The sequence below is a fragment of the Choloepus didactylus genome, chromosome 17, assembly GCF_015220235.1.
Source record: "Choloepus didactylus isolate mChoDid1 chromosome 17, mChoDid1.pri, whole genome shotgun sequence".
In the NCBI taxonomy this organism is placed as follows: domain Eukaryota; kingdom Metazoa; phylum Chordata; class Mammalia; order Pilosa; family Megalonychidae; genus Choloepus; species Choloepus didactylus.
The window spans coordinates 19,254,382-19,274,250 of NC_051323.1; the positions used below are offsets into that span (position 1 = coordinate 19,254,382).

Here is a 19,869-nt window from a genome sequence, read left to right on the forward strand (position 1 = left end):
GTGCAGTCTCGTTTAATATTTACATGTCTCTGCAGAGTAGTTATTTAATTAAATGCTTAATATCTTTTGTAAAGGATCTTAAAGAATTTTAACAACATACTCCAGCTTCAGATTCATTTTGGTGGTGGTAGATATTAAGTGAACCAATAATTTCATCTAGCTCCAAGTTCGCATGTTAAAAGGTTAAACTGGAGCTAATCTGCCAAGTTAATTATAACTCTGTATTACCAACTTTATTACTACTCTGCTTATAGCAGTTTTTTAGGTTAGATCAATGGGTGTTACTAGGCTGTAGGACTCATATATGTCTTTTCTTATAATCAGTAGCAACATCTGTTATCCAACTTTTAGCTGCCAGATTTCATGACCACCACTGAAAGCTGCAATGGAAGATAAATCTTTTTGCACTTCACACAAATTGATTCAGAGGCAAAATGAAGCCACTAACGTATCCTATTGTGCCTTTGTGTCTTCAGTTACTGATGGTGATTAATTGCTCTAACAGTGTGACATTATCATGGTTGTAGTTATGGTAGGCTGTTTATCCTTAATTTGGAATTTCCTTGCTTTCATTAGTTTATTTCCTAGTAGCCTGTTGTTGATTTGACTGATGTTTTGTGACAAGTTCCCTTTCTCCACTTTCCTGTGGAATTTAACCAAAACCAGGTTTTTTAGTAGGCCCTTTGGCAAGGTGCCAGTTGAAACTGCTCCACCCTGTTTTTATTCCTCTGAAAATAGTCATCCTTGGAAATGTGGGGTTCCCTTTCTGCCTTGAGGGAGATCTCCATCACAACATTCTTTTGGTTGCATAGTTATTTTGGTGAAGCCAGTTGAATATCTTGATATCTGCAGGGGTGGATAAAAGGATTTGAATGCATTTGATCTTCTTGGATATCATATTCAGCTTAGACTTCATTAATTAGCATATATTTCCCCTGTCACTGATGATGATATGCAACAATATACTGTCACCTTTATGTACCTAGAATATCCAAATTACCATATTAAGGTCTAGAGTAAGTTGATGGACAAATTCAAGTTAGGAGGAGAAGGGACTCTAAATTCCTTTTGACCTCCTGCAGTTTCTTTTTCAACAGCATGCTCAAATCTGTTTTTCCACTTTATTTTTATTTTTTTTGTTTGAAATAAACAAAAATTCTAATGATGCTTCTATGAAACTTAATGAGAAGAAAATATTTGACAATTGAAACCGTGGCAGAAGTTAAAAAAACATATATGTGAAGCAGAAAAGACCAGAATGAATTCTGGAATTTTTTCTTGGATTAATCAAAAACAAAAAGCAAAATATTCAGTCTTTTGTGTCCTGAAGTTCTCCTTGCTTCTGAAAACATCTCAGCAGATGTGCTTTTTATGATGTGATCTTCTTTTGCATCTGCCTTTGGAATAATCTGTAGCCCGAATCAGTCTGCTTCCCTTCCCGTCCTTCCCTCCCTTCGCTTTCTCCATCTTCAGCATTCACGGAGGACCTTCGCTGTGCCAGGCACTGTCCAAGAGGTGGAGATAAAATGGGCAGCGCATAATTTCTGCTCACAAAATTAACATTCTAGTATCAGGAAATGGACAAGTGAACAGGCAATAACAATGTGGCTTAATAAATTCTGTGATGGTGATAATCACAAAGGAGGAGCATATAACAGAGTCTATGTGATTAGGGAAGGTTTCCCAGAGGAAGTAAGGATAAACTGAGATCTGAACAGTGACCGTGAGCCTGCCAAGGGGTTTGGAAGAAAAGTGGGAAGGAAGATAAAGGTCAAGGAACAAGACTCCTTAGTGTTTTGCAGACTTGGACTTGCTTTTGATTGCTTCTCTGATTTGTCTGCTACCTTTGAAGATTAGACAATTTAGAATACTTTCCTTTGCAAGCAGCAGCATATCCAGCTAAAAGTGGCTTGAACAATACGAAATTTATTAATGCACATTACAAGAAGCCTGGAGATAAGGCTGTTTGAGGATTGGCTCAAGTACCCAGGTGTTTTCCACCATTCCCCTTTGCCATCCTCAGCTTATTGGCAGTGTCATCCATCTCAGGATGATTGCTGTGCCCCAAAAATCATCCTTTCATAGGACAATGACAAAAGTAGGAAAAGCAGTTTTTTCCCTGCATCCATCAGGAAAGAAAACCATTTCTTGAACCCTCACTTCCAGACTTTACTTCTCATTGGTTAAGAGATGTGCTGTGTGTCCTTAGGTTAACTAGTTACTGACAAAGGAAATGGGATTACCATGATTGGTTTACAGACTAATTATTACTTACCTTTTTTGGTGGGATTGCGAAGTGAAATACCAGAACAAATTGAGACTCTAACAGCAAGGAAAATCTATTAGCTATTGTGTAGGCACAGCTAATAGGCAACTGACTCATCTAGATTTGAGTAGAAGTTTCTTGTTTTTTTTTCCCTAAACTACTTAGCTTTGTGTCAGGCTTCATATTGAATTACCTTTTTCTAATTATGTTTTCCTTGGGAGTCAGGGCCAGCTATATCAGTAACAAGCAATGTAATTTTGATTAAGACGTTTAACTTTTCTTGGCCTCAGTTTCCTCAAGTGTACAATGAGACCTTTGTATTTCATCTTTAGGACCACTTTTAACTCTAAAGTTTTAGGATTTCATGTGACTTGTTTTCTTTCCTTGCTCTAAGACTGATGTACTATGGAGGACACTTTCTAGCTGTGTGAACTTTGGCAGTTTACTTCATCTTCTTGAGTTTCAGGTTCCTTATTCATAAAACTGGAATAATACCTAATTTATAAGATTTGATAGGATTTAAATGAGATGGTATATGCTTGTAATAGTATATTTTTTTCTCTTCTGCCAAGCATATTTGAGTTTATATAGATGTCAAGTGAGGGATATGATAAATATTTGCTGAATAGAATGCCTCAGGTGCAATTTTATAAATTAAAATCGCTTTCTTAATATGCACATGAAATCTAGGTAAGAAAGGAGTATAGTACAATTATGATGTTTAGAAGTATATACAAGATATAAGCACTAGACTGAAACTTTTTGGTTTTTGCCAAAACCTGTGATTCATTTGTGGGTTTTGGAAATCAGACTCCACAAGGCAGCATTTATGTAATTGAGTCAAAATTTAGGCTATAAAAGTTATAATTAATTTCCAAGCATTTCTTCTGGTTTGCTTTTTACTGGGTATTAGAATTTTCTGTGGATTATCACAAATAATTAAGCTGGTGATGCAGTTTATTTCAGATAGTCTTATTTAAATACTATTCTCAAGTCCATACTTTCATATTAGAAATGGAAATTTAAATATTTGAATACTTTCTGTAAAATATCATTTAATAACTAGCTATAAGTCTTTGGGCAATTGGTAATGTATTTTAAAATATAGTTTTTAGATTTCTAACCAATCTGTTTTGGCTGGTATGAAGCATAAGTTCCTCAGAATGTTAGAAACATGCCACCACTAGATGGCAGTCTTTCTCTAGTTCAAGTTATTTGCTTAAGTGGGGAATAAAGCTTCACATTGTTCAAAGACAATATTGACTACTGATATTGGCTTAGCTTCAGTAGGTCTAAGACCTTTTTAAGGACAATTTTAAGACTAGTTTGTTTTTGTTTTTAATATTTTATATCTGATGGACATGTTGGTTAGCAATGAGTAAGGCTGGGATAATGCTGAAAATGCTGATTCAAGGTTAAGTGTTCGGTACTAATCAGTCTACCAATTGCCTTGTCCCCTGCTGGACAATTTGAAACAAAATCTTTAAATCTTTTTAACTTCTTTGATAGCCAGGTGGAATCTACAGATCCTCTCCCTTTAAAAAAAAAAAATATATATATATATATGCATTTATATATAAATATATATATATTTATATATATATATATTTATATATAAATGCATATATAAATGCATATATAAAGTATATATATATGCATTTGCCCATATACACAAAATCTACATAGAATCTGGGGAATCATGGATTTCCTGAAGCATACCCATGGAACATAAGTCTATGGAATATAGACTAAATAACCCCTGTCTTAAATATGTGGGTTTTTAACTCATATTTTTTTATTCAGAGATAGGGGATCCATTTTAAACCTTTCATATTCCTTAACATTATTAAAATTGAAGAGAATGTTAGAATGTCTTAAGATAGAAAAAGGTGGGGGTAATGATAAGGAGGTAGAAAATTCACTGAACATGTTTTGAACTACTTATTTACAGTGTTTTGAAAATGTGTGATTTTTAGATTGTTTTTAATGCAATTTTATTGAGATATATTCATACACTATACAATCCATCTGAGGCATATAATCTATTGGCTCACAGTATCATCCACATAGTTGTGCATTCCTCACCATGATCAATTTTAGAACATTTTCATTACTCCAGAAAAATAAATAAAAATAAAAAAGGAAACTCAAAACATCCCATACCCCCATCATCAGCCCCCACCCCCCAGTTATTGACCCCTAGTAATGGTGTGGTACATTCATTACTGTTGATGAAAGAGTATTAAAATATTACTGTTAACTATAGTTCATGGTCTGCAATAGGTACATCATTTTCCCATATACCCCTCTATTATTAAATCCTTATAATAATATTATACATTTGTTCTAGTTCATGAAAGTACTTTTTAATATTTGTGCAGTTAATTACAGTCATCGTCCACCACAGGTTTCACTGTGTTATACATTCCCATGTTTTAACCTCCAATTTTCCTTCTGGTGACATACATAACTCTAAACTTCCTCTTTCCATCACATTCACCCATAATTCGGCGCTTTAATTATACTCACAATGATGTGCTGTCGTCACCTCTATCCATTTTCAAATGTTTAAGTTCGACCTAGTTAAAAATTCTACACATGCTAAGCAACTGCTCCCCATTATTTAGCCTCCCTGTATATCCTGGTAACCTATATTCTATATTCTATGTTTATGAATTTGCACACTATAATTAGTTCTTATTAGTGAAATCAAACAATATGTGTCCTTTGTGTCTGACTTATTTCAGTCAGCATAATGTCCTCAGGTTCATCCATGTTGTTGCGTGCTTCAGGACTTCATTCCTTCTTATTGCTGAAAAATATTCCATTATATGTTTATACCACATTTTGTTTATCCATGCATCTGTTGATGGACACGTGGGTTGTTTCCATCTTTTGGCAACTGTGAATAATGCTGCTATGAACTTCGGTGTGCAAATGTCTGTTTGCATCCCTGCTTTCAGATCTTGTGGCTATATACCGAGTGATGGGATTGCTGGGTCATATGGCAATTCTATACTTAGCTCCCTGAGGAGTCACCAAACTGTCCTCCACCGTGGCTGTACCATTTTATTTTCCCACCAACAGTGAATAAGTGTTCCTATTTCTCCACATCCTCTCCCAACACTTGTAGTTTCTGTTTGTTTAATAGCAGCCAGTCTGGTAGGGTGAAATGATATTTCATTGTGGTTTTGATTTGCATTTCTCTAATAGCTAGTGAAGCTGAGCTTCTTTTCATGTACTTTTTAGCCATTTGTATTTCCTTTTTGGAAAAATGTCTATTCATGTCTTCTGCCCATTTTTTTAATTGGGTTGTTTGTCTTTTAATTGTTGAGTTGTAGGATTTCTTTATATTTTCTGGATATCAAACCCTTATCAGTTATTTGGTTTCCAAATATGTTCTCCCATTGAGTTGGCTGCCTTTTCACCTTTTTGACAAAGTCCTTTGAAGCAAAGAAGTATTCAGTTTTGAGGAGTTTCCATTTATCTGTTTTTTCTTTTGTTGCTTGTGCTTTGGGTATAAAGTCTAAGAAACTATCTCTTACCACTTGATCTTGAAGATGTTTCCCTACATTTTCTTGTAGGGGTTTTATGGTACTGGTTCTTATATTTAGGTCTTTGATCCATTTTTTTTTTTTTTATTTTGAAATAAATTCAAAGTTACATGAATAGTTGCAAAAACAATACTAGCCCCATACACAGAATTCCATCATACCCTGACCCCCCCTCCCCCGATAGCTCAATCCACCAACTTTAACATGCTGTCACATCACTATTTCTTTCCCTCCCTCCCTCCCTTCCTCCCTATCTATCATCTATCATATATTTCTCTGTCTTCTGAACATGTGAGAGTTAGCTGCACACATCCTTGAACATACACTATAATTCACGTATGTACTTCCCATGAACAAGAACATTCTTTTATGTAATTCCATTAAGCAAAGCTAAGAAGTATAAGAGATTCAACAATGATACAATGCTTACATTCTATATTTCCTTTTCCTCATGACTCAACTGTGTCCCTTTGAGCCACCTGTCCTCCACCCTCCAATCCCATCCAAGTTCATCCTTAGCATTCAATTGTCGTCTAGTTAGACTGTCTATTTTTTTCTTTTCTTTTCTTTTTTCAATTGTGGAAACATATATACAGCCTAAATCTTCCCATTCCACCCCCTCCCTAGCCTTCCATTAGTGGGATTAATCACATTTGAAATGATGTTATGCTCTTTCCCACCATCCATTACTAGAAATTTCCCTTGACCTCAAACAGCAACCCTACACTCCTTTCTTAACTCCCCATTGCCCCTTCCCCCATTTCTCTTAACCCAAACTCTACTTTTCATTTCTATGGTTATATTCTCTGATAATTTCTTTGTGTTACTGTGGGGCTTAAAATTAACCTCTTAAATCCCTATCAATCTTGTTTTCCTTCGATACCACCTTCACTTCAATGGGGCATATAAACTATGTTTCTATACTTCTTCATTCCCCCACCTTTATATAGTTGTCTAAAATTACATATTTTACATTGAGTTCAAAACCACTGATTTGTCCTTAGAGTTTGTGTATTTTTTATCATGTAGGAAGTAAATAGTGGAGTTATAGTTCAAAAATTACTGATTTCTATTTGTATTCCATTGTGTTTGGAGAATGTTCTTTGAGTATATTCAATTTTTTTTTTTTTTAATTTCTTGAGGCTTGTTTTATGTCCCAACTTATGGTCCCTTCTGGAGAAAGATCTATGATCACTAGAGAAAAATGAGTGTCCTGGTGATTTAGGATGTAAGGTACTATATATGTCTGTTAAAATTCTCTATATCTCTTTCTCCTTTCTTTGTCTCGCTGTTGGTAGAGCTTCCTTTAGAATCTGAAGTAGGGCAGGTCTTTTATTGGCAAAGTCTCTCAGCATTTGTTTGTCTGTGAAAAATTTAAGCTCTCCCTCAAATTTGAAGGAGAGTTTTGCTGGATGAAGTATTCTTGGCTGGAAATTTTTCTCTCTCAGAATTTTAAATATGTCATGCCACTGCCTTCTCGCCTCCATAGTGGCCACTGAGTAGTCACTACTTAGTCTTATATTGTTTCCTTTGTATGTGGTGAATTGCTTTTCTCTTGCTGCTTTCAGAACTTGCTCTTTCTCTTCAGTATTTGAGAGTCTGATCAGAATATGTCTTGGGGTGGGTTTATTTGGATTTATTCTATTTGGAGTTTGCTGGGCATTTATGCTTTGTGTGTTTATGTTGTGTAGAAGGTTGGGGAAGTTCTCCCCAACAATTTCTTTGAATACTCTTTCTAGACCTTTACCCTTCTCTTCCCCTTCTGGGACACCAATGAGTCTTAAGTTTGGATGTTTTATTTTATCTATCGTATCCCTGAGATTCATTGTGATTTTTTCAATTTTTTTCTCCATTCTTTCTTTTGTTCTTTCATTTTCTGTTCTGTGGACTTCTAGGACACTGAGATGTTGTTCAGCTTCCTCTAGTCTTGTATTGTGAATATCCAGAGTCTTTTTAATTTGGCCAACAGTTTCTTTTATTTCCATAAGATCTTCTATTTTTTTTATTTACTCTTGCAGTGTTTTCTTTAAGCTCTTCTAGGGTCTTCTTTATGGCACTTATATCCTGGGCCATGGTTCTCTTGATGTCCTTTAAATCCTTTGCCATGTTTTCGTTCTTTGATTGTAGTTCTTTAATTAATTTTGCGAGGTATAACGTTTCCTCTGAAATCTTGATTTGTGTGTTTGGAACTGGATTCTCCATATCGTCTGGTTTTATCATATGCATTAAGCTTTTCTGTTGTTTTTGGCCTCTTGGCATTTGTTTTACTTGGTAGGGTTCTTTCAAGTTGTATCAAAAAAAAAAATAGGATATTGATCTAATTTTTCTGAGACACAGTTTGGTGACGTACACTTTCTCTAACTAACCAGTGGACGGCATCTGTGAGTCACCTATATCCCTCAAGTCAGTTCTGAACCTTTTTTCCACGGAGTGTGGGGAAACGATTCCCGTATGTTCAGTTGGAGAACTCAGCCTGGGTGTGCTGCTGGAGCCGTCTGCCCTGGATGTGGGGCGCGTGCACCGGTGGCCAGGGAGGAAGGGCAGTTCTCTCTCGGTGTCCCACAAACCGCCGGAATCGGTGCAGCACCCCCGGGCTCTCCGAGCGGATCCCCCCTCCCAGCCGCGATCCTCCCTCAGCCGAGAGAAAAATGCCATGCTACGTCATCAGTGTGCGCCATCTCCCAAGGGAAGCCCCGGGCTGCCAGGCCACGCGGCGGGGCTCTCAGCTCGTTTCAGAATGCAGAATGTGTGAGGCTGTCTTTACTGCAATGCATTGTGGGCTGAGAACAGCTGAGGTTTTCTCCACAGAGAGAGAGCGAGAGACAGAAAAGCTCCCAGGTTCTCCCGTCAGCCAGATATAGCACCCGATCCTCTGGGCTCCCTATCCTGCGATTCTCCCAAGGTCAGTTGTCACCAAAAGCCTCTGTCTGCTTGTTGAGGATTCGCTGTCTGTATTGAGCAGTTAATATTAAAACCTCACTTGGAGCTGGGCTGAGAAAGTGCATGGCACGGCTTCTGTGAGGGAGGTGCTCTCAGCTCTAGGTTCTCGGCTATCAGCGCAGGTCCGCAGTTTTACTTACAGGTTTTATGGTGTGATCTCGGGCATTCCTCCCAATTCATGTCGGTGGATGTTGAGTGTACAGTCACGTTTGTCTCCCTGCTGTTATTCCAGGTTATTTACTGTTTTTTTGTTCATTTATGAATTGTTTTTGGGGAGACTAAATCTTCCACTTCTTTTTATGCCGCCATCTTCCCAGAATCCTTTTTGATCCATTTTTGAGTTAATTGTTGTATAGGTGTGAGATAGGAGTCCTTTTTCATTCTTTTGGATAGGGATATCCCGTTTTTCCCAACACTATTTATTGAAGAGATTGTGCTGTCCCTGTTGAGTGGACTTGGGAACCCTGTCAAAAATCAATTGACCATAGATCTGAGGGTCAATTTCTGAACTATCATTTGATTCAGTTAATCAAAATGTCTCTCTTTGTGCCAATACCATGCTGTTTTGACCAGTGTGGCTTTATTTAAGCTTTAAAATCAGGAAGTATAAGTCCTCCCACTTAATTCTTCTTTTACAAGATGTTTTTGCTATTTGAGGCCCCTTAGCCTTCCAAATAAATTTGATAATTAACTTTTCCATTTCTGCAAAGTAGGGTGTTGCAATTTTGATTGGTATTGCATTGAGTCTGTAGATCAATTTGCGTAGTATTTATATCGTAACGACATTCAACCTTCCAATCCATGGACATAGACTGTCTTTCCATTTATTTAGGTCTTCTTTGATTTCTTTGAGCAATGTTTTGTAGTTTTCTGCATGTCCTTTACATCCTTGGTTAGGTTTGTTCCTAGGTATTTGATTCTTTTAGTTGCTATTGTAAATGGAATTTATTTATCCTTGGATAGCTTATTACTAGTATATAGAAACACCACTGATTTATGCGTGTTAATCTTGTATCCCACCACTTTGCTGAACTCATTTATTAGCTCGTTAGCTTTGTCATGGTATTTTTGGGATTTTCTAAATTTAGGATCATGTCATCTGCAAATGGTGAAAGTTTTACTTGTTCCTTTTCAATTTGTATGCCTTTAATTTTGTTTTCTTGCCTAATTGCTCTAGCTAGAACTTCTTGCACAATGTTGACTAACAGGTGGTGACAGCAGGCATCCTTGTCCTAATCTTAGGGGAAGGCTTTCAATCTCTCACCATTGAGTATGATGTTGGCTGTGGGTTTTTCATATATGCCCTGTTATCATGTTGAGGAAGTTTCCTGCTATTCCTAACTTTAGAAGTGTTTTTATCAAGAAAGGATGCTTGATTTTGTCATATGCCTTTTCTGTGTCAATCAAGATAATCATTTGTTTTTTCCCCATCAGTTTGTTAATGTGTTAAAATCATTAACACAATTGATTTTCTTGTGTTGAACCACCCTTGCTTACCTGGAATAAAATCCATTTGGTCATAGTGTATAATTCTTTTAATGTGCTGTTGGATTTGATTTGCTAGTATTTTGTTGAGGATTTTTGCATCTATATTCTTTGGAGAGATTGGTCCTTAGTTTTCTTTTCTTGTAGGATCTTTATGACACTTTGGTATTAGGGTGCTGTTGACTTCATAGAATGAGTTAGGTAGTACTCCGTCTTCTTAAGTTTTTTGGAAGAGTTTGAGCAGGAATGGTATTAGTTCTTCTTGGAATGCTTGGTAAAATTCGCCCATGAAATCATCTGGTCCTTGGCTTTTCTTTATTGGGAGGGTTTTGAGACTGATTTAATCAGTCAAATTTTTGATTGGTTTGTTGAGGTCTTCTATTCTCAAGTCAGTGTAGGTTTTTTGTGTGTTTCTGGGAAGTTATCCATTTCATCCAAGTTGGCTAGTTTGTTGGCATGCAGTTGCTCATGGTATCCTCTTATGGTCTTTTTTTATTTCTTCAGGGTCCATGGTAATAATTCCCTCTCTCATTTCTGATTTCACTTATTTTTTATTTGTCTTTGTGTAGCTAAGGGTTTGTCGATATTGTTGATGTTCTCAAAGAACCAACTTTTGGTTTTATTTATTCTCTCTATTGTCTTTTTGTTCTACAGTTCATTTATTTCCACTCTAATCTTTGTTATTTCTTTCCTTTTGCTTGCTTTGGGATTAGTTTGCTATTCTTTCTATAGTTTCTCCAGGTGTTCAGTTAGGTCTTTGATTTTTCTGCTTTATAATATAGGCTTTTAGGGCTATAAATTTCAGCACTATCTCTGCTGCATCCCAGATGTTTTGATATGTTGTGTTCTTGTTTTCATTCATCTGGAGATATTTAGTAATTTCTCTTGCAATTTTTTCTTTGACTCACTGACTGTTTAAAAGTGTGTTGTTTAAATTCCATGTATTTGTGAGTTTTCCAGTTCTGTGACTGTTATTGATTTCTATTCCATTATGATAAGAGAAAGTGCTTTGTATAATTTCAGTCTTTTTAAATTTATTAAGACCTGTTTTGTGTCCAGCTTGTGGTCTATCTGGAGAGTGATCCATGAACACTTGAGAAGAATGTACATCCTGCTGTTTTGGGGTGCAAAGTTCTATATATGTCTGTTGAGTCTAGTTCATTTATCATATTATTTAGAATTTCTGTTTCCTTGTTGCTCCTCTGTTTAGATGTTCTCTCTATTGAAGAGAGTGGTGTGTTGAAGTCTTCACTGTTATTGTAAAGATGTCTGTTACTCCCTTCACATTTGCCAGTGTTTGCCTCTTGTGCTTTGGGGCACCTTGATTAGGTGCATAGATATTTATAATTGTTATTTCTTCTTGGTGAATTGCCCCTTTTATTAGTATGTAATGTCCTTCTTTGTCTCTTATAACATTTTTGCATTCAAAATCTATTTCGTCTGTTGTCTACCCAGCTTTTTTTTTTTTTTTTTTGGCCATTCTGCCAAACTGTGTATTTTGATTGGTGAGTTTAATCCATTAGCATTCAATGTTAATTACTTACTTCAACCTATTTATCCCTAGACTTTTATTCGTCAAACTAGTTTTTTCTCTCTTTTTATCCTTTTAGGCACCCATTCTAATACTGTTAATTTCTGTACCCTTCTCCAGATCTCTCTCTTCTGTCTTTTCTTTTCATATGGCAGAACTCCTTTTAGTAGATTTTGCAGAATTGGTCTCTTGTTAATGAACTCTCTCAGTTTTTGTTTATCTGTGAGTATTTTAAACTCTCCTTCATTTTTGAAGGAAAACTTCACTGGGTAGAGAATTCTTGGCTGGCAATTTTTCTCTTTAAGTATCTACAATATATTGTACCACTGCCTTCTTACCTGTGTGGTGTCTGATGGAAATCAGCATTTAGTCTTATTTGGCTTCCCTTGTATGTGGTGAATTACTTTTTCCTTGCTGCTTTAAGAATTTTATCCTTCTCTTTGGAATTTGACAGTCTGCTTAGTATGTGTCTTGGAGGGGGTCTATTCATATTTATTCTGTTTGATGTTGGGCTTCTTGGATTTGCATATTTGTGTCTTTTATAAGGATTGGGGAATTTTCAGCCATTATGTTCTCAAATATTCTTTCTAGTTCTTTTCCCTTCTCCTTCTAGGATACCCATGATGCATATGTTTGTGTGCTTCATGTTGTCAATTGTTTCCCTGAGACTCTGCTCAAATTTTTCTGTTTTTTTTCTGTTAGTTCTTATGTCTGTTTGCTGATCTTTTCTTCTGCCTCTTCAAATCTGCTGTTGTATGTCTCTAGTGTATTTTTAATTTCATTAATAGTGTCTTTTCATAAGATCTGTTATTTTTCTATTTATTTGTGCCAGTTCGATGTATTATGTCCCCCAGAATGCCATTATCTTTGACGCAATCTTGTGTGGGCAGGCATATTAGTGTTGATTAGATTTTGGAATCCTTTGGGTGTTTCCATGGAGATGTGATTCAATCTACTGTGGACAAGACCTTTGGTTGGATAATTTCCATGGAGGTGTTGCCCCACCCATTCAGGGTGGGTCTGAATTAAATTCCTGGAGCACTACATAAGCTCAGACAGAAGGAGCGAGCTTGCTACAGCCAAGAGGGGCACTTTGAAGAGCGCCCTGGAACTGAGAGAGGAGCTTCAGTTTACAGAGACATTTCGGAGATGGCCTTTGAAAGCAGACTTTTGCTCTGGAGAAGCTAAGAGAGGACAAATACCCCAAGAGCAACTAAGAGTGACATTTTTGAGGAACTGCAGCCTAGAGAGGAATGTCCTGGGAGAAATCCATTTTGAAACCAGAACTTTGGAGCAGACACCAGTGACATGCCTTCCCAGCTAATAGAGGTTTTCCAGACACCATTGGCCATCCTCTAGTGAAGGTACCCGATTGTTGATGCATTATCTTGGACACTTCATGGCCTTAAGACTGTAACTGTGTAACCAAATAAACCCCCCTTTTATAAAAGCCAGTCCATCTCTGGTGTTTTGCATTCTGGCAGCATTAGTAAACTACAACAGTATTTTTCAAATTCTTCTTTATGCTCACCCAGTGTTTTCTTAATATCCTTTATCTCTTTAGCCATCTAGTTGAATTTGTTTGGGAGATTTGTTTGAACATCTTTGATTAGTTTTTCCAAATTCTGTGTTTCCTTTGACTTTTTAATTTGTTCCTTTGACTGGACCATATTTTATTGTGCAATTTATGCATTGTGATTTTTTGCTGATATCTGGTCATCTGATTATCTTGATGGGTTTATTCTGAAGGTCAGTTTCTTTCTTTTGTCTTGGATTTTGTTTTTGATTGGGTTTGTGTTAAGGCTCTTCTTTGAAAGTTGGATTGCCATTATTTTCAGTCAAGATTGGGCTGAGTACCATACAGGGGTTGTAGACCAGATCCAGTGGGCCCTGGGAGAGGGTTTGGGAAGACTCCAAAAAGCTCTTTTTCCCCTGTACTTTCTGGCCTGCGCAGGAGATGGCGTTCTTTGGCTACCTGTTTACTTCAGCCCCATGAAGGCAGACTTTTATGGCTTTTTGCCAAATCCTGCTGTAAAGCAGTTGAGACAGTGATGCCTGGAGGTGTCTGACCCAGTTTTAGCCCTGGGGATCCTGTGTTTTCATTTTGCCAGCCAATATCTGGCTTAGTGTTGGGCTGTGCCCCACTCTGTACTTGGAGCGGAGGGCTTCTGCAGTTGTCCTAGTCCACAGTTTTCCCCAGGCAAGGATTGGGCTACCTGCTGCTGCTTCCCTCCAGGGTGGGAGATGGGCACCAGGAATTGTGTAGGGAATAACTCAGTGTCTCTCTGTGGTTTCTCAGTCTCTTCATCCTGCACTTCCCTGGCGTTGTTTTGTCCTCCTGGATCTGGTCCCTGGATCCCCAAAGAGTTGATTTGGACAGTTTCTGCCTGGCTACTTGCTGCTTTTGTGAGAGACATAGATTCTGTGGCTCTCTCCCTAATCTTCCATTTTGGAAGCTCCTTTTCAGGGCCCTTTTGTATTCAGCATTCCTTTGTGGCTTGTGTTCTGCTCTGGGTCTCTGTGGTTTTGGGTCCTTGTATCTGGATATGTGTAGGGATCTAACTCACTGCGGTGAGTGATTTTATATTCCATGTCCTCAGTGGGAGGTGGGAAGGATCTGGCTGCTGCCTCTGAGCACTTCCCAAGCTGCATGGGACCAAGTGAGGGGGAGGAAAGAGGACCGACCGGCTGGTGGGATGGGATTCCACTACCTGATAATTTTCTCTTCCTTCAATTCAGTGTTTGTAGAGTCCTTCTCCAGTCTCTACTTTCTTCCAGAGTTCTAAGCAAGTGAGATTTGTCCTGTTTTTTTTTTTTGCTGAATCTCTGGGGAGGTTTTTTTAGGGGATGTCTTAAGTCGCCACATTGATGACGTAACTCCCACTCAAATATTTTTGAATGAATGAGAAAGTAAAGGTATGGATTTTCATAAAAAATACTCATCTAGCATTGGGGTGATAGTACTGTGATTAGATTACTGTGTGATTTGTTGTACTCTAAATATCTGATTTCCAAGGAAATTTGATTCTGGGTTTGTAATTCGATTTCTCCTTATTAAAGGTAAATCTGGTGTAATTTTCCTGCTGTCTTTTTAAAGGTCTGTCTATGATGGTGAGGAACATGGAAGATTTATGGAGAAGCTTGAAACTCGCATCCGCAATCATGACCGAGAAATTGAGAAAATGTGCAACTTTCATTACCAGGGCTTTGTGGACTCTATAACTGAATTGCTGAAAGTGAGAGGAGAAGCCCAGAAACTCAAAGTAAGTCTCTAAGACAGACTTGTTTCTCTGTCTCATACTGGAATTTTGAATTGCATTAAAGGACTAGGGAGTAAATTACAGGTTACATATTAGTAGTAAAGACTTTTGCATAGTAAGAAAGGAATTTATACTGAGCATAGATAATTGAGATTTTTATTCTTTAGCTAAAAAGAATACCCTTTAAAATTAAAGCTTGATTGGCATAACTACATGCGAATGAGGACCAGTGATTAGTACCAGTTTTTTTTCAAACATAAACTCAGTTAACTCTTCATGTTACCTGCTTCCTTGCTGGATAAAAGTCATTTCTGCAGAAAGCCAGAATTTCAGGGCATTGCAGTAGAAGTGTTTGCAGTATGGTACCTAGCCAAAGGAAAAAAATGAGTGGTAATTGTGGAGGGTCTGCTACCAAAACATTAAGGTTATTTCTTCATTGACAGATTCGGGTTCAGGAAGGAGGCTAGCCTGTACCCTGGCATGGCCAATTCACTAAACTTAGAAAAGTTATTTTGCTCATTGATCTTAAGTTTAACTATTTCACTAAACTCTTCTGTTTTTTCTAATAATTTTTGTATAGATTGTTTTGAGTTTTCTATTTAAATGAACATGTGATCTGTAAATGATAATTTTATTTCCTTCTATCTGGTTCTCATGCTTCTAATTTATTTTTCTTGTCTTATTGAAATTTGAATTAAAATCCCTAAAGGATTTTCCCTGGACATGGGATGAACTTGATAGTGAGTCACACTACATTTATTAAAAAAAAATCTGTAAAAAGAGCAAAGAAACAATCTTTTTGAGGAGAGAAGTGATCTATCAGAGGTTAAATTAAATTCTACAATAATTTAAAAACTCACTTGACTATAAAATCTGGCCTGAATGGAAATGAAGCTATCAGACTTCCTAATTTTTACAATTTTGTGTGAATTTTCGTGTTTTGTTACAGAAATATTAGTGTCTTTGATTATGAGGTGCTGTTCTAGACCCTCTGGGAGGGGGTGTTGTATAATATGTACCATACTATCTTTAAAAAAATCTCAAAATTCTGAAGTCCAAAACACGTCAGGTCCAAAGGTTTTAAATAAGAGTTTATGGGCCTGGACAACCAATGTCCAGCCAACTTAAGAAATGTAATATTGCCAACACAATTAAAGCTCTCTTTTGTAACCATCTCAATTGCTTCCTCCACCTGTCCCTTCTAGATGTAAAAACTCTTTTGATTTGTTGTTAATATTCTTTAATACTGAACTATTTTAATTTAAATTAAGTTAGATTTCTTCCTCAAGATACCAAAATCAATTCCTGATGAACTGAAGAGTTAAATGTGAAAAAAACAAAACAAAACAAAACAAAAACTCATAAAGGAACTAATGGAAAATATAGATGATATTTATATGATTTTTGGAGGGGGGAATACATTTCTAAACATAATTCCTAAATTGGAAAGAAAAAATTGGCAGCTATGACAATATTAAAATGAAAGCAACTTTTCTACACGTAAAGTTAAAAAAGTTAAAAAGCAAATAACAGATCAAGAAAAATACATACAAATACATATGGCAAATGATTGATATCCTTAATATTTAGAGTCCTTAACAAATTAATTGGGAAAAATATGAACACTCTACTAGAAAACTGATAAATACACATTAACATGTAATTTACATAGGAAGAAATGCAAGAGAACTCTAAGGTACCACCTAACAGAATGGCAAAGATGAAAAAGAATAATAATTGAGATTGGTGATGGTACAGAAATTTTGCAGTCTAGATTGGTACAACCTTTGTGGAGAGCAGTTTGGTAATTTATATCAAAACTTGAAAGTTCTACATAGTTTTAAGATTTATTCTAAGGCTCTAGGTTTGTATGTAAAGATGTTGACATAATGCTTTTTGTAATAGGTCAAAATTAAAAATGTCCCTAAAGTTATTTATTAGAGGATTAATAAAATAAATTATAGCACATCCATTTGAAAGAATAATAAAGTACAATGTATTGTAGAAGAATATCTGATGTGAAAAAGTATTAGAAATATTTGCTTAATGTATAAAATAGAATACAAAAGTATGACTAATGTGATCCTATTTTTGTAAACTAAATATGCACATATTTTATATGCAAGTAAGCATTAATAAAGCTTGGAAGAATGTATACTAAATGTGATTAATCATTCTGGATAATAGATAAGTTTAATGTTCTTATTAGTGTCTTCTCTTTATCTTTTAAGTTTTCTGCAGTTTGAATTGAAAAATTTGTTTAGCAATTAGAAAATTCAGTGTTATAATATGCACACTGAAACAAAATTTTCATTCAATGTAGGAAAATAATAAATTGAAATCCATATTAAAAAATGATGAGGGTCTAAAACTAAGGTAGTTGTAAGGAGATGGTGAGGAAGGGACAGATTGCAGAGATGCTTATGAGGTAAAATATCTCTGGAATAATTGCCCATAATAGTCAAAATGATTCCCATGTTTCTTGTTTGGGTTACTGGGTAGTTTGGTAGTGATAGTTACTGAGATGTGGAATAATACAGGGAGGGCCAGAATCTGATGTAAAGTTTGGATCCTCTCCCTAAAGGAATGTATGTGCATGAGAACATGAATTGAGAATAATTTCAAATGTTTTCATAGAGAAGCCCATACAGTGATTCCTGTAGAGTAGTGCTGTCCAACCTTTTTCCTGTTATAGCACACATAGAAAGTAATATTTGAATGGTGAGTACATGGGGATAAACTAGAGGGTATTTGGGACAGTATGGGGCTTGGTGAAAAAAACTTTACATTTTCTTTAAGGATTATAATAATAAATATAAAAAAATAAAATATTAGGGCATATTAAAATTTGTATAAATCTTCCAAAAAAATCATTTTAGCCTTTTAAAATGAGAAATTTGAAATTGCTTCCATAAATGTAATTGTTTTTAAAAACTTTTTATTTTGAGATACTTTCAAACTTACAAGACAGTTGCAAAAACAATATAAGACCCATATAGAGAAATTCACCAGAGCCTCAGGGATCCACCAACTTTTAACCTTTTTGCCACATCTTTCAAACTATCTGTTTGCCATCTGTTTTCTAAACATTTGAGATTAGGTTGTATACATCATGTTCCTTGAACACAATAATTCCATGTACATTTCCTAAGAACTGGGATAGTCACTTAGTAGCAATTTTGAATATAGTTATCTAGTTTGAGAAATTTAACACTGAGATAAAGCTTACAGTGTATATTCCAATGGGGGAAAAAAAGAGAAGATATTAAAGAGACAATGACAGTTAAATACAATACATGAGCTTGGACTGGAACTAATAATGGAGGAGAAAGTGCCTGTTCTGGTTTGCTAATGCTACCATTATGCAAAATACCAGAAATAGATTGGCTTTTATAAAGGGGATTTATTTGGTTACAAAGTCACAGTCTGAAGGCCAAGAAAATATCCATATTAAAGCATCTACATGAGTGTACCGTCACTGAAGGAAGGCCAATGGTGTCCAGAAAATCTCTGTTAGCTGGGAATGCACGCGGCTGGTGTCTACTGATCCTAGGTTGTGTTCCAGCTTCTGTGCGTTCTTCAAAATGTTGCTCTTGCTTTCATTGGTCATCTTCAAAATGTCACTCTCAGCTGCTCTGAGGTCCTTCTGTCTGTGAACTCTTTTTTAGGATTCCGGAGATTTCATCAAGACCCACCCTGAATGGGCAGGGTAACAGAAATTATCCAATCAAAGGTCTCGACCACAGTTGATTGAGTCACACCACCATGGAAACACTCAAAGGATTCCAACCTAATCAACACTAATACATCTGCCCCCCACAAGATTGCATTAAAGAACATGGTGTTTTGGGGGATATAATACATCCAAACCAGCACAGAGACCAAAAGGACATTATTGGGACATATATTTTTTTATGCTAGGAATGTGTACACGTACATCCTATCAAGACTTTTAAAATTATGACCTTTTTGAATTCTTCATAAGCTCTATTCAAGAGAACTTTTTCTTAGAAATAGGTGATAAAAAAACAGAACTAATTTTATATCCATTAAAAATGTACATCATTTGAAATTATATTGAAGAATCCTAATAGTCCTTTGTTTATTCATTGGCAAATGTAATGCTGATGTTTTGGGGCCTGATCAGCCTCAAATGAACACATCTGAAATGCGTGAAAACAGACATGTGGCTCCTGCCTGGATCTTTGTGTACTATTAGTCCCCACCCAGCCATTCCAGCCCTCATCCCCACTTTAGGACACCTGTATCCTAAACTCCTTCAACAGCTCCCAGGAACTCTGGTCCATGGTAGGTAGCAGGATGCCTTGTCTTTGGCTCCTGAATTAGTCATGTGGTAGAGAACCTCCTTGTCAGGGGAGTACTGGATATTGTTCATAATGCTCACCAATTGCTGGCATCACTTGTTGGTTTGATACCCATCTTCTCTTTCTTTTCTTCCCATTCAAACTGCTCAGCATGCCCCTCAAGGAACACCTAACAAGGTGCTCATGCTTGTTGTGAGCCACCACTTCAGGGTTTTTGACTGCTTCAGGCTCCATCCAGTTCTCTGAGGGCTGAGGGGATCAATATCTAGTAGCATACCTGGAGGATCTGCTGTAGAGGGGATCCATTTGACTTGGATTAAGAACCTATGAAATAGTGTCCTGAAGTCTGTAAAGGAGATCAGAAAATGGAAAAGATTACTTTCGATACTACTTTAACATAACATAACAAATTACACTAGGATGCCCACTATTTTTTTTAATTCATGGAATACAGCATACACACACATACATACACACACAGTTGATGTTTTTTAATCAAAAGAAGTAG

The 19,869-nt window shown here is 36.5% G+C and overlaps 1 protein-coding gene across 4 annotated transcripts in view; it reads left to right on the forward strand.

The window, feature by feature from the left end:
• Positions 1–19,869, forward strand: part of EXOC6B (exocyst complex component 6B) — a 702,542-nt gene that overhangs the window by 98,799 nt on the left and 583,874 nt on the right. For all 4 annotated transcript variants that reach the window (XR_005212435.1, XM_037807499.1, XM_037807500.1 and 1 more), the window contains exon 2: positions 14,874–15,039. Coding sequence is in view for 3 of the 4 variants with exons in the window: in XM_037807499.1 (XP_037663427.1) it covers positions 14,874–15,039 (166 nt within the window). In the remaining variant the exon portion in view is untranslated. The remainder of the gene's footprint in view (positions 1–14,873; positions 15,040–19,869) is intronic.